Source organism: Anopheles cruzii, chromosome 2, assembly GCF_943734635.1.
Source record: "Anopheles cruzii chromosome 2, idAnoCruzAS_RS32_06, whole genome shotgun sequence".
NCBI classification, from domain to species: Eukaryota; Metazoa; Arthropoda; class Insecta; order Diptera; family Culicidae; genus Anopheles; species Anopheles cruzii.
The window spans coordinates 11,972,595-11,987,776 of record NC_069144.1 but is presented as its reverse complement, the minus strand read 5'-3'; the positions used below and the strand labels follow the sequence as shown (position 1 = coordinate 11,987,776).

General features: G+C 53.3%; 2 protein-coding genes across 2 annotated transcripts; one reads left to right on the top strand and one right to left on the bottom strand.

Moving 5' to 3' along the window:
* Positions 1 to 2,241: 2,241 nt before the first annotated feature.
* Positions 2,242 to 3,626, top strand: LOC128278446 (ell-associated factor Eaf-like). The gene is made up of 2 exons (XM_053017174.1): positions 2,242 to 3,208; positions 3,352 to 3,626. Exons 1-2 carry the CDS (start codon positions 2,284 to 2,286, stop codon positions 3,624 to 3,626), a joined length of 1,200 nt encoding a protein of 399 aa, XP_052873134.1. The 5' UTR covers positions 2,242 to 2,283.
* Positions 3,627 to 4,774: 1,148 nt separating this feature from the next.
* On the bottom strand, positions 4,775 to 14,530 carry LOC128268083 (uncharacterized). The gene is made up of 9 exons (XM_053005098.1): positions 14,375 to 14,530; positions 13,723 to 13,915; positions 12,374 to 13,080; positions 9,652 to 12,015; positions 9,165 to 9,579; positions 8,609 to 9,113; positions 6,972 to 7,943; positions 5,090 to 6,905; positions 4,775 to 5,023 (listed from the first exon to the last, which is right to left on the bottom strand). The coding sequence occupies exons 1-9, from the start codon at positions 14,528 to 14,530 to the stop codon at positions 4,997 to 4,999; spliced, it is 7,155 nt and encodes a 2,384-aa protein (XP_052861058.1). The 3' UTR covers positions 4,775 to 4,996.
* Positions 14,531 to 15,182: the final 652 nt, after the last annotated feature.

The following is a 15,182-nucleotide window of genomic DNA, read 5'->3' as shown; positions in this document are numbered from 1 at the left end:
TGGCAATCTTCGCCCCATTATTGTCCCTAACTAATCGACTCACTTACCGCGCGCGGCCGGAATTATGCATTCCACTTTCATTTATAGCTTTTTTCTGCCGCGACGCGACGAGCTGCCAAGGAATTAGCACCGATTCTTGCATCCGTTCGCGTGCTTCTCGTCCATTCTTTTTCAAGAGCCACTCAATTAGTGGACATTTAGTGGAGAGAACTGATTTACATAATTGATTATCGTATCGAGTCGCACACGCTCACAGGATGGCACAGGATGAGTTCGACGCCGTCGTTTTTGCTGTGCCGATCTACGGATGCAACACACCCGGAGCACTCGATACTAATTAACAGTTTTCCTGCCGAGTGGCAAACGAAAAGAAACTCGATGCACGTAAAACTTGTGGAAACTTCGAAACCAACCCAGCTAGCACAACGAGGTCCGCAGGACTCGAGGACACGATGCGAACTACTCACGTGAAGCACCGTGAAGTGTGGTCCACGATGCTTCGGGCGCAGAGCCTATCAGCTGTTTCGATGGCAACCGAAAGCGCCTTCGATGCCTGTCGGTTGCCGAAGGACACGAGTGAATGCTTCCGAATGTTTACGTTTGGAATATTGGGGCGCTGATACTGTTATTGTGTATATTAGTAAAGTATTGAGGATTGTTACTTAGTTAACGTACGTTTTCCGGTCCTTGAAATAGCGACAATAGATAAGCGATAAGCGAGCTTATCTATTGTCGCTATTTCAAAAATTGTTTGGAAATGGATACAAAAAGAACGTGTTTCATTCGTGTCCGAGTTTTTGAGAGGTTTCGAAAGGAAATTTTGCATGCTGTTTACTTTCAGAAGTGGCAAAAATTTGTGTTGCGCCAATTCGGTATAACGGCTTTTTTGAAATAATCGGCTGTCAAAAACTGACAGCATTCAAGCTTCGAGCTGTTTTCTTTTTCTGTTCATTTTACAACAAAATTAACTTATTTGATTACTTTCGTTTAGTTTATTGTTCCATAGTTTTAGTGTTTTATGCCAAATATTTCTGCTATCGGAATTATTTTAATTATCCATTAAAGTTGGTGTTATAAATGTCATTTTCAGGCTGCGTACGTTGAGCTCTTCGTGCTATAGATATATATGTATAGAACATTCTCTTAGTCATTTCTTAGCATTCGCGAGCAACACCGCACAATCAGCGATCAGAAACAATCGGAAAAGGATTGGAAATCTCGCTTGAATTGCTGCGGATTGCCGTTGAACAGTTCGTTCGCTGTGTGTGTGTGTGGTGAAATTGTGATTCGCGATCATCGGTGATGCAGTTGGCCACACACGTTGGCTTGTACGAATCCCAGTGTTGAAGGCGGCATCGACGCTTCTTCGCTTTTCGTCTCAGCGCCGAGATTAGTTTTCAATCGGTGTGGCCTGAGGAATGACCATACGCGAAGGGATAAGATAGCAAATCCAAAGCCGGTTGTACAATCGAAACATCTGCACGGCAGAAATGGACTCAGAGAAGCCGGACCATCCGTACGCCACAAAAACATTTGTTCGCTAGTCCATCGAGGGGACCGGAATTTGCGGTCACAGTTCCGGGCATCGGAGTGAAATATGCGATTGTTCCGCAAAGTGGTGACAACCACGTACACAGAAACGGCCCGCGTGTGAAACATAGGACGCGTGTGGCCTCGTTGTGAATGTTTTGCTAACCTTCTTCCAGTGAATTGCGACCTGCCGTGGTTTTGCGCCGTGTGTGCTGTGTCAGCCGTCTCTCCGAACCGGGATCGGGGGATTGGGTGTGTTGTGTGTGCGGCGGAACCGACTCACGGCGTCGATGACCCCAATTGAAACGCGGAAATAGTTCCTATGCCACCGTGACGTTCACCTGCCCGCCGCCGCCGCCGCGGTGTTTGACAGCGAACACGGCAACCGTGCGTTTGTGTGTGTGTGCCCAGTGGAATCGAGATCAGTGAGCCCAATAGAGAGCGTGTTTGTGTGGTTGTGGCGTGCGTTGCGTGCTTTCGTCTCGCTTTCGCATATCGCATTGGCGGCCCTCCTCGATCGAAACGGTTTATCGATCGCGTAACGCGCAAAGTGGTTCTCCGCGAAACTATTTTTAAGCTCGTTTCTATGCTTCATGCGCGCGCGATCATTCACATTGGCTGTTGGCAAAAAGGCAAAGAAAACTAGATCGCTGCGCAACGCTCTGCCGACGGGCGCAAAGTGCTCCTTCACGTTCGTCGCCTACTCATCACTTGAATTTCTCACTCCGAGGCGCGACCCCCCCCAATATCACCATGGTTTTCTCCGGTTATAACGGAGCCTCGTACCTGCCGCTGGACAACGATCAGAGCATAACGTTCTACAAGAACGAAAACCGCCACTTCCCCACGGCCATCTCCCTGCCGACGATGGCTACGGGGCCGGGTGGTCTGCGAGGGCTCACGGCATCCCCCGCCAGCGGCATGGGCAGAGGTGGTAGCGGCGCAGGCAACCACCACAACATGAGCACCACCGATTTGCTCACCGCAGCGTACCATCAGCAGCAGCAACATCATGCAATCGACGGCAGCAGCAGCAGCGGCGCTGGTGGTGGCGGAAGCTTCGCCGCTGTCGGTGATTGCCCTTTCGTTCGAGTTCAATCACCAGCGGGCGCAACAGCACTTCGGGCGCCACCATCGCAACAGCTTTACCATCACCGCGGCGGAGGAGGCGGTATTGCCATGTGCGACGACTTTCAGCCGGTTGCTAATCTGAACGGTTCCTCCAACGGTTACTACGGTTACGTGCCAACCCTTGCCCCCGTTGCCGGAGTTCGTAGTCCACCGGCGGCCGCCGCACCTCATGGCCAAAACAATAACGTATTGCGAATGACCCCGGCCGATAATGTGGGAACCACGGCAATGTACAGCACCGGTCGTAGCCTGCTAAGTCAACACCGACGCTTCCAAGACCCGGCCGCCACCGGTGGCTTCAATAACAACAACAACAACAACGAGGTTCTCTATGATGATCGCCAGGATGATCGTCTGCAGAGAAAGCGAAAGGAAGTCGGCAGCGGCCAGGACGACGAAGCCATGGACGAAGCCCTGCACACTGGCGGCTCCGATCAGCTGTCCATCGACGAGTTTCATCCGAAACGACGAAAAACGGACGCCGAAAGCATGATGCAGCCAAGTGGATCGTCGACTACTACGTTTTCTTCATTTCCCCCTGCGCTAGGTGAGTTCAAAATATCGATTCTGAATTCCTACGACGAACACGTTTGATTCATGGCGATTCTTTTTTACGAATTGAACCGCCGCGCGCGTGGGCGATGTGTCGAGAATCGAAATTATAAATAAACTTTTGGTGTTTAATGGCAGGCGGAGCGTACGAGAGGCACCTTCAGCCGGTCAGCGAAATGGAATGTCAGGAGCACCATCATCATCATCCTCCGGGCCAAAGCGCAATAGGAGCGGCCTCGTTTGGATTTCCTGCGCACCTCCACCACCAACATCAGCAACCGCACCCGCACTCGCACCCGCAACACATACACCAGAACCACAACCACAGCCACGGTGGTCTTGCCACGGTTCCCGAAGCAAGCAAGAGTAAATATTTCGACTCAAACCGTTGCATGATGTCTCACATGATCTAAAGACGTGATCCTCTCGCTCTCCGTTACTCCGCGTTTTGTGTGTATGGAGGGCACTGACCAAAATCTCAAAGCTGTGGGTGATGAGCTCATTCGTGCGATATGAACAAGAGAGGTTGGCATGTACTTTATAAGATGTCACTGTGAGTCACCGGCCACCGGGGAATCACGACGACCCCCTGAAGCCCCCGCTTAAGAAGGTGTTTTTGCAACCAACAAGCACCTTCTTGTCGCTATTTCCCTCAACTTTTTCTGCGATCCACGGCGTGACAATTTTTTTTCTTATTTCTCCTCTTTTTTTATTTCCGTGCGTATTCTTGGCGTGGCGTCAGATTGCGAAATGTCAAGCAATGTTTACTTTGCCCGCTCAATGGCTCAGTGTCGCGAACCGACAAAAGGATCTCGAAGCAGCAACGAAACTGTGGATTTGTGCGCCCGATTCCCAGTGTGCAACAGCTGCCAGGTATGTCCTGGTGGGGACGACAGGAACCACGGCGCCACTGGGGCCGATCAGGACCTTCTTTTCCACAGCCTACACGGAACCGGGGGAAAATTTCTTCTCCACGGGGGAGAAGATCCGACCGGACACAAACCGAACTAACCGAATACACGACATATCTGTGCGGGAATGCGCATTGTGGAAGAGAAATTATAATGAATTTATTCTCGTGTGCGATTGGGCACTAAGTAAATTACAAAATAGGGCAAGAAAACGAGAGTGATCGGTGATCGAGCGAATGCGTCGTGAAGATCGTTTAGAGGATGTACTTAAGAATAGAATAAGAGGACACTATCCATTCACGTACGAATGCATACTAAATGGTGCTATACAGCAGTTACACTACGGACGCATACTCTAAAGTTTTGTAGCGGTTCACGTATCTCTATTTTTTTAAAGAACGAAACTAAAAAGCGGAAATCAAACTGAGTAAGAGTGTGATACAAACAAACTTAAAACCAGACCGGAGCTTTTCCTCAAACACAATAACGGTTATCCACTTCCTGTTAGATTTTAATGCAAAAAGTTGGGCAATAAAAGCTTGAAACGAACCTGTTGTGTCTGTCTTCGTTTTTTTTTCGGATGCTTGCATTATTGCCAAACCCTCATCAAATATGCCACCCGGAGTCATACGGATCCACTAATATACGATAGTTTCAATATATTATGCGCGTTTTCTTCGTCTCTGTACGGGGGGTGTTGTGTATTAAATAGGTGTACATTGTTTTATGCTTTACTCACAAATGCACAGCAAGGCGCTGTTTGTCAACTGGAACAGAGCTTTATATCGGGGAATCAGGAAAACGATCGGCATCCAATGAGTCGCGAACTTACTACGGATGGCAAAATGGCAATACTGTCACGGGTCCCGTTTTCAGTAGAATGATGGTGGGAGTTGTTCCTGGAAAGAGACGATCGGTTCATTACCTGCTTCCACCGGAAGGCGCCACATCCGCCGCTCCCTTACCTCCGATTGATCGAGATTTTCGTCGGCCACCTCTTCCGATTGCCAGTTGTTGTTAATGTTATTCCCATTGTTTCCACCGCCATTCACGACGGCGCTCGATGATCCTGCCGCGGCACGGTGCGGTGGGGGTGGTGCCGTGCGTTGCCTCGATTCACTACTTCCGGCCACCGTCCCACTCCCACTTGCACCGCTGGGATCGTCTTCCTTCGACGTCGAAATCGATTTCTTCTGCACTACCACCGTCCATCGATCATCGACAAAGTTCGACGATGGCATCTCGTGACCGATCGGATGATCGGTCGTAGTGGAGATCGCCGCCGCAGCCGCCGCTACACTCTCCGGCACACAGTTCGAACCGGAAGAGTCCAGATCGCACACCTGATCCGCTTCCGCCAGATCGTACGTTGTGGAAGCGTACGCGTTTGCCGAGCTCGAACTGCTGACCACCACGGCCGACTCTACCGACGATCGGCCGCCGGCTGGAGGTACGAATGATGAGTGTACACCACCACCACCGGTAGCTTCATCGCCAGTAGCAACATGGCCATGCTCCGGACCGTACCGGTCTTCGAAGCCAGTAGACGAACCGATCGCCTCCGGTTGAACTTCGTCACCGATCGGACGCCTTGCCTGACTGCCCATCGCACTGCTACCAGTGATGGCATCTTCTTCGTCCTCTTCCTCCTCCTCGTTCTCCACCGCAGACGATCGCAACAGAATGTTGTTCAAAAAGTTTTCCAAATTCGATATAAACTCATCCTTATCGGTCCGATTCCAGCTCTCCAGATGGCGCAAGAAGTCCTCCCGGTTAAACACATCGCCGGGCGGCGGAAGACGACCCACGGTAGGGCCAGGGCCAGTACCGGTCGTTTCGTCTGCTTGCGCGGACAAGAACGAGGCCGCCGCCAGTAGGGAAGTGGCAGCGGAGGATGACGCTGGTGCTGATCGGGGCACCGCAGTGCCCATCGGAAGATGGTGATGATAGTGATACTGGTGATGATGGTGATGATGATGTTGCTGCTGCTGCGGTCCGTAATCGGCCGCGCTGCTGCCTCCGTTCTGTTGCTGCCCGCCACTGCTCGTGGCATGATTACAGATAACTCCCGCGATTTTGAACAGCACCGAATCGTTGATGTAATCCACCGAGTTGATCACCGCCACAATGTCGCCCATAATTATGTTGATGATCTCCGAGTTGGGCACGGCCAGCGGTGGTGACTGTTGGTGTGCGTGACCGGCTACCACCAACGGTTGCTCCTGACCTATCGGACCACCGGCCACCGGAGGCGAGCAACCGTTTGCCGACTGATCGACCGTTGGGCGTGATCCGGAACCGATGTCTGATGGGCTGGGAACAAAATGATACTGCTGTTGGTGCTGCTGCTGCTGCTGCTGCCGAAGGTTCGTATAATTTTGAACCACTTCCAGCTCAACGACAACCGATGGATCAACGTCCAGTGCATCGTGTGGTGGGGAGCTAGCGGACTCGCCAAGTGGAACACCACCACTGTCGGCAGTAGCCGCTCCGCGTCCTCCCACATCAACACCCAGTGGTCCACCGCTGCTGGAGGTGAGCAGATTGTTACTGCCTACGTTATTTACGTGCGCTTCCTCTTGCAGCGTCGACTCGATGTACCGATTGTAGAGCTCCTGTATCGACTGCAGTGTTCGCTGCCGGAGCGGATCCGAAGAGATGAGCTGCAGCTCGCGGAACAGCTGGATGAGAAAGTGGGGCCGCGACTCGTTGGCCGTGATCAGATTCTTCACCTCCTGGTACACGTTCTCCTTCAGCGCCTCGAACAGTTTCGACGTGGATCTGCGAAAAAAATGGAAGCGCATTAAAATACGGACGGACGGATGGTCTAAAGTCGCTCCTCCTTACTTTGAATCGTGCTGATAAGTACAGGCCGACGCCAGGTTCATGTCGCCACCGCCGGAAACATAGCAAGCGCCACTACTTTCTCCACCGACACTCGCATCCCGGCAGGAGCGCAGCGAAAGGGGATACTTTTTGTGGCCGCTCGCCTTCGGGTGCGTCTTGTTGGCTAGCCCCAGATTGATCGGGTTAGTGTGGAACTGCAGCTCTCCCAGGTCGAGCGAGTGGGACTGATTTAGCGGTGCCGTGTGCTGGGACGATGCATGCTGTTGGGTGTGTTCCGACGGTGCGCGAGGATCAATTACGGCTGGTGATCCGGCTTGCGTTGCAGCTGCATGGTGACGGTGCTGCTGCTGCTGCTGCGGTTGCTGCTGAACCGGAGGTTGCAATGGATGGTGAGGATGATGTTGGAACGGCGATGCCGCTTGTGGCGATTCTTGTACCGGTGCCGATGATCCCATCGGTTGCTGGCGGTGTTGCTGATGATGTGGATGCTGTGGCGGTTGCGGTGGATACGAATGCTGAGTGCCAGGGTGCTGCATATGCGTCCCCGCATGATGCTGCCGCGAATGATGATGGTGTTGTTGCTGGTGTTGCAGCGTTGAATGATCCAACTCTGGCGTTCCATCAAACGATTGATCCTGCTGCTGCTGATATCCCATCATCTGCGAAGGGCCTGCGCCAACTTCCTGACACATTCCGGCCGCGTTTGGCGTTTGGTTGGCATTGCTCAGCGAGTTGTTGCGCGTTATGTTGATCGTCTGATACTTGTTGGTCTGGTTGTTCATGTACTGGTTCGTGGCATTACTGTTGTTGCGCTGCAGCTGATTGTTGATCGTATTGCACCCACTGCCGGAGCTACTGCCACTACCGGCCGCACCGGTTCCGGCTGCACCGGGGGCAGCTCCACCTCCGTACGCACAGGACTCCTCGTTACTCTTGCAGCTGTTGCTCGAGAGAAGATTTTGTCTTGAGTAGCTGAAAAAGGGACAACAATTAGTAACGAATCCGAAAAAAGTACAAAGTAAACATTGTTAAAGTGAAAACTTTAAAACTACAAACTGCATGACGTTAAAAAAAGAACACGGCAAGGAGAGCGCCAATAGGAAAACATGTACGAAGAAAAGCTCAAAATGGAAAATTGCATCACGCGCCCCGCTCGTTGGCTCACATTGAAACACACACACACACGTTTAGCACACGTGCAAACAGACCACACACACACACACACACAGCCCACTTACCATGGTTCGTGTCAAAACAGGACCAAGGCAGAACTACTTTCTACCAACAATCTCTACTTTGGTGCTCAAACGGAGAGCTGGCTGCTGAGTGGCCAAGTCTGCCACCGCTTGATCCCCTAACTTGGACAGCAAGGCGCAACGAAAAGGAGCAGGAAAACGGAGGGCAACAAAAGAAGGAAGTCATGACATGGCGGTGCGTGCGCGACCACCGGCTCCAGCAAAACGGAGCGCCCTAAGTATCCTAATTATACTAATTAAACCGAAACAAAAGCCCTACTATTCTGGCGCCCATTTTTCGAGCGCTTCCAAAACTAATAACCTCTAAACTTAAACGAAATATGGCACAAGGAAAGCACTCTACCAACCCGCGCCCTCAACCGCCGCCGGTAGTGTAGTTACCTTCGGAAGTTATCCCAATAATTATTGGCCCTCACTCCCGGCAGGACTTGATTGTTCAGGGCCTGCGTTTGCTGCGCTTGCGACGACGGTGAGTCTTGCCCGTGCTGCTGCTGCTGATTGTACAGGTTCAAGTTATTCTGCTGCTGCTGCTGCTGTGGCGAAGGCTGCATATTGTTGGCGTTGGTGGCCAGATTGTTCTGGACGTTGCTGGTGTTGTTTAGATTATTGAAATGGCTTCCGAAGCGCACCGATGACGGTGGCGAAGACGCCAGCGGCAACATCGGGCCGCTAGTGGCCGTTGTCTGTTGTGCCAGATTGTTGATCATGCTACCACCGTCACTCGCGATCGGTGGCTCGTCGTACAGAGCATTGTTAAGCGTGTTAATGTTTAGCGGCGGGCGCACACCCGAGCGAAACCGTCCCGAACTGGCTCCGCTCGGTGGGAGACCAATCTGCGAGATGTTAGTATTGTTACGCTGAATTTGCTGATTCACCGAGCAGTGGGACGGCAGCGGCAGCGGCGCGCTGGCACCCGGTCCTGCGGTCGTAAGCAACTGCGGCGATAGCATCGCATGGGTTTGGGGCATCGCAAGCGGACTGTACGGTTGCTGCGGCGGCTGCTGCTGCTGCTGCTGCTGCTGGCCGGGGTGATAGGATTGCATCGAATGCTGCAATTGCTGCTGAAGCATACCGGCGGTGGACGGTAAGGAACCCGACTGGGCATGGGATTGGTGATGGAAGGGGGAAGAGGATTGTTGCTGCTGCTGCTGTTGCTGGTGGATCGCCATGACCGGCTGCTCGGAACGTGCCCGAGTGTACAGGCCGGTGGTGGCAGCGTTCGAAACGTGCATCGAGCCGTTGCTCGGCGGCGTTGATTCCGCTCGAATAAGCGCAGCAGCCGCGGCCACCGTTGGACCATGCGGCTCGGGGAACAACAGACTGTTGTTGGTGCCAAGCAACCTCTCTTGAAGCTGCAACAGTAGAAAAAGGGCGAATCAATCAGGACTCTGCGAACGATCAACGATCGAGCACGGCGCACTTACCAACAGTACGGCATTGTTGAGGTTATGAATTTCGCGCTGCTGTATCCATAGCAACTGGTTACACTGCGTGATCGAGTTCATGAGCATCTGCTGCGTCTGCATGATGTGCTGAAAGACGATCGGATCGGGCGGCGTGTTCGGGGTGACCGCATGCGGTGGCAACAGGTTAGACATGCCGCCAAACGGTCCACCGCCGGTGCTCCAGCTACTTCCATACGCAGGGCCATACACACCGCCGCCTACTCCGTGGTGCGACAGATCGTGATGCATCGCCGCGTACGAATGGTGACCGTAGTGTGGACTGTGCGGGCCCGTGTTAGAGCTGGACAATCCCGCACCGGCGCCAGTGCCATTGCCAAACACCGGCCACGGGGAGGTGCGATCGCGCACGGCCCCTCCGGACGAGGTGGCGGCACCCGAGACGCCCACATCCAGCACACCGACCTCGCCTCCGTCAACGTCCGCCCCGCGCTTCGCCTGACGGTACCGGTCGGTGCTAGCGTTACGGTTGCAAATGTCCGGCATCGGTGGCGGGAAACTACGCGTGCTGCTCGACTGATAGCTGGCGGATTCCAGCTGGGCATGGGCGAACATGTCCGACGTCACCCCCGAGTCGGCCGAATTGGTTTTCGAGTCGTTCGTCGCATTGCTTCCGGCCGTATTGTTCTGCATCGAGCCACTGATGGCGGACGGTGCCGGCGGAGGTGGTATGCTCGGCGCGGACGGTGTCCCACGGTGATGGGAACCTGCTCCGCTGCACGATTCCACGGAGGACGAAACCACGGACGATGGACCACCACGCTTTGACTGAGCCACCACACCACTCGTCGACGGTCCGACCACCACCGGTGTTTCGTCGTCACCGTTAGTGACCAGGGCGGACCCGAGGGCGACTTCGGCAGCCGCAGCGGCAGCGTTCTTTTTAATGTTTTGCGTCATCTTTTCGATACGCTCCAGTTCACGCTTTTTCTGTTCAAGCTCGGCCTTTAGCTCCATCTGCCGCCGTTCCTTCGGTCCGGGCGTGGATTGATGGTGTCGTTGGGGTGCCGCCGGGGTTGCCGCAGCAGACCCCGCCGGTAGCAGCGACACAAACGATGCGACGTGATTGGTTAGCTTTTCGCTCGTTTGACCCGCGACCTGTTGCTGCAGATTAGTGACATTGTTGCGCCGCTTCTGCAGATCCGTCTGGGCGCTCTTCAGTCGATCGCGTTCGGCGGCAATCGATTTCGCTTGCTCGCGCAAATCCTGCGTCATGGCCTGCAGCGCTTCGACGCGTTTGTTGAGCTGCTCGCGCTCCTGGTTGCTCATTTCGCTCTCTCCCGGCCCCACGAGCGGTGGTGGATTGGCAAAGGCAGCGATCGGAGCAGAGCTTACCGATCGCGAGCGACTGCGCCGTTGCGAGGACCCGCTAACCGCGGCCGCAGCCGCCTCCTGCGCCTCTTCCTCATCCTCGTCCCCTTCCTCTTCCTCTTCTTCATCTTCTTCTTCCTCATCGATCGACTCGTGACCAGTTTTTCCCTCGATCAGCTTCACCGTGTCCATCATATCCTTCAGCCGGCGCAGCTGCGACTTCATCGCGTTGATTTCGTTGATCTTTTCACTCAACATATCCGCGGTTCCGTTCAGTACGGCCGACTCCTCTTCGTTCAGTGGAGCTCCTTCGTCGTCGTCGTCCGTCAGCCCAGTGCCATTCACTGCCATCTGCGGTCCATTGGCCACCGTTGCACTAACGGCGCCGCTACCCTTCGACACTCCTTCGGCGGCGTTGGCGAGGAACATTTTAGTTGCATTTCGTGCATCGGCCGCCGTTGCCGGGGTATGCGTTAGCTCGATAGGAACGTTGCGCGTTTCGCTCGAACCCTCGACCCCGTCGAACTGCCGGTTCGCGTCCAGATTGAGTGTTTGCAGTTCCGACACGAGCGTGTGCATCTGACTCTTCTTGTCGCGCAACTCTTGAAACTTTTGTTGCAACATCGCCTGATCCGACATTACGTCCTCATTGTCCGGTCCGAGCATGTTGCTCAGCTCTTGCTGGTTCGCGATGAACGTGGACAGTACCCGCATCCGCTCCATGATGCTGCCGATGCCGTCCTGAACCTGTTCGACCGTTTGGAACGATTCCAGTGGTGGCGCAACCGAAGCGGTGTGCATCTGGCGCATGGCCTCCATCTCCTGCAGCTGTTGCCGAGCGGCCTGCTGCAGCCGGAGCAGGTGGGCCTGCTGTTCCTTCAGGGCTTGCATGTTTTTCGATGCCGGTTCCGCACGATATCGTAGCTCGTCGCACGAAGCCGATGGTGGCACCGGTGTGGTAGATTGGTTGGTGCTAATGCTCTGTACCGACTGCGGTCTCGGACCACCGTTCAACTGAAATGGGATAAAAGAGGATTCAGTACAGGCTGCACGACGCAAAGGCACACACAATGAGCGTCAGTGAAGAGAATTGTTACGGTACGGAATCCGTCAAACGGTGAGTTTGAGCGGCACAAGGGGGTTAAAAAGACGAATTAATAGCCACAAGCGAACACAAGCGAAAGGCATTTAAAACACAGCAAAGAGTGGCCGACCGAGCAGCTGGCTGACGGAGCACACACATGCACACACACGCAACGCACCTCCGTATCGGAGTGCCGCACATCCTCCAGCGTGACGGAGTTTATGGGCACAAAGTAACAACCCTCGTCTCCCATTCTCAACGACACTACAGCGCGAACGCGACACTCACGTTATCGAACTGCACGGATGAAATCAGGTGCGTGGTCAGCTTAATGTACTCCTGGATTTGGTTCAGCGTGTCCTCGACGGTACCACCCGATACCGGGCCTACGGAATGGCTAACGGACGAAGCGTTGGGGACACCACCGTACCGGGAACCGCTCGATGTCGACGGAACGGCGTGCAACTGATGTAACTGTTGGTGATGATTCGAATTTTTGTTCAAATTGAGCTGATTCTGCGATGCACCATCCGGAACGCGGTAACTGAGCGGTGACGAGGTTGAACGTGGTTGTCCCACTTGTCCCTGCTGCTGGAGTACCAGCAAAGGGTTCAACACGTGCTGCTGCTGATGCTGTGGGTTCTGCTTCGGTATGACACCGGTGGCGCTGGTCCCCGGCGCTGATGGTGCAGATGCTCCCAATCCGACGCTCGATCCGTAGCCTTGAAACGCGTGATGGTTCGCCGCACCGCCGCCGCCGCCGCCGTGCAGTAGATTGTTGATGCTGTGTGTCGATCCGCCAACCGCGCCTGTTGCACCGTCGTTTAAGCGGAATGTCTGCTGAAGTGAAGAATTCGGTGTCGTTGGAATTACTACCCCGACGGCGGTATTGTGTGGTTCGCTCTGTTCGCCACTGCCGCCCTCATTCAATAGGTTCCTTCGGACGATCGGTCGCACCGGTATGTAGCGGCTATTATCTTGCAGCGAGAGATTATCTACAACAATAAAAAATTAGAGAATAAAAATAGCCTTTTTCAACTGAAGTTGCTGTGCAAGCGAGATGAAAGCCAATGGCTACTAGATGCGTCTTGAGTCACCATCTCTCTGATGTCGACGGCCTTGAAATCGAAGGCTATCAAATGTTTACGGGTCTACGATCGGGGGCCGTACACCTCCGCCGGGCATATTGTAGAATGAACTAGATAGAATGGATCCGAAAGTGAGGCCACGAACGTGCTCGAGTGCGTCGGTTACACCTTGACGCAAGCAGCGCTAAATTTAGAACTTTAACCGAGTGTCGCTGAGGGCGCCAGAAGGTGCACAGTAAGCATTGACCAAACGTGGACTGTTTCGAAAAATGAAGAAATTTCCCGGACATGGTTCCAAACAGGTAACAGGCGTTCGGAAATTATTACCAGCCGCCACGTGCACTTTTCCGCGCGCGGCAGCCATTTCAATTAAATTTATTTTCGTACGCTGGGATGCGTTTAATGACTGATATTACGACCCACAGCTGTTCTTCGCACATTTCCGTGACACATTCACACTGTAACGTTCGAGACGCTTCGAGATGCAACGTTTCCGCCAGTACGGAAAATGGAGAGCGTTTACTGGTGCTGCAAAAAGGCGTGACTCACCGATTTCGTAACAGGTTCCTTCGCCTGGTGTTCGGTTGTTGCGTGGTTTGAGAAGAATATTCTGCCCCTGCTGGTGCTGCTGCTGCCCGCTGGTCGAAGGAAGATTAAAGTGCTGCGGCTGTTGCTGTTGTGGCTGCGAATTGTTTTGCACCCCCGACGAGGCACTGGAAACGGCAGCCCAGTCGACGAGAACCTTTAGGAGTAAAAATGCCGTCACTACTGCTGCAAGGTAATGGACCACGCTGCTGGGTGCGATCATCAGAGACCGCGGGCACTGCTGCTCCGGACGGCGTGCGAACAAAGTCCGCTCGATGTTCAACGTTTCGGTAAACTAAATGACGCCGCTCTGCGCTAGACTCACGAAAAGCCGCAAAAAGATCGGTCTAAATTTAACCGGCACGGCCCCAACATCACCGGCTCGGCAAGTGCGCATTCGTGAATCCGGTGGCCGATGGTTTTCGTTTTCGCCGTGCGAATGTAAACAAACCAACGTCAAACGAATGACGGGAGCGAGGGTTTTGTTTTGACCGGCTTGAAAGAGGCCACTCGGGAGTGACTTTCGATGCGGAACTCGATGAGTTCGCCGAAAACGACAACCCTTATCTCGCCTCTCGCTCTCGCACCCACGAAACGATTGCTGTCTCGCACTTACATTCAGCTGCTGCTGGAGATCCCGTCTCGTAGGAGCAACCATTTCCTGGGGGACCGAATTTTTCTTCGACGACTTCGATTTCGGTTTCGTGCCCGTCTGCCGATTGTTGTTGTGATTGGCATTGTTGTTCTGATTGTTACTCGATCCCGGTGCCATGCTGTGATCACCCTTTGCCGGGTCCCGAACAACGGCTTAGCAGCAAATTTTTGCACGTCTCCTAGCGCTGCTTAACTAAACTAGCAGCTGTACGACGGAGGAAGACATCTTTGGCCCGATGGAAGAACGTGCAAAATAAACGAAGTAATTAATGCCACCGACTGTATTGCAACGGTAAAACCATTCTAACACACCGATGTACACGCTGCACGTAAGTTTATCGCCCACCGTCAACGATTTCGCACATTTATGGGCCGATTTAATCGGTAGACAAACAGACACAGCCACTTTTTCACTAGGCGTTTTCTGGTGTTCCAGCACTGCGGGCACTCAGCAATGAAACGGTGCGGAAGTGAGCGAGCGAGACAGGTGAAAAGGTTGTGTGTAACGTGTGAGTAACGCGTGAAGTAACGCCACGACGGGATTTAAATCCAACTGGGACAACGACCATTCCCATTTTACACACAAACCGATGGAAAAAGCTCCAGTTTATTATTTGCAGGTTTCTAGTTTATTAGGTAACTTGTTTTTCGATAGGTTCTTTTCATACTTTGTTTTCTTCCGTTGTTTTAGGCGGACATCTTCCTTAAAGCTTGGTTATTCTCTTTTGTTCTAAGATTCGATCCATAGTTTGTTCATTACCACTTTCAAA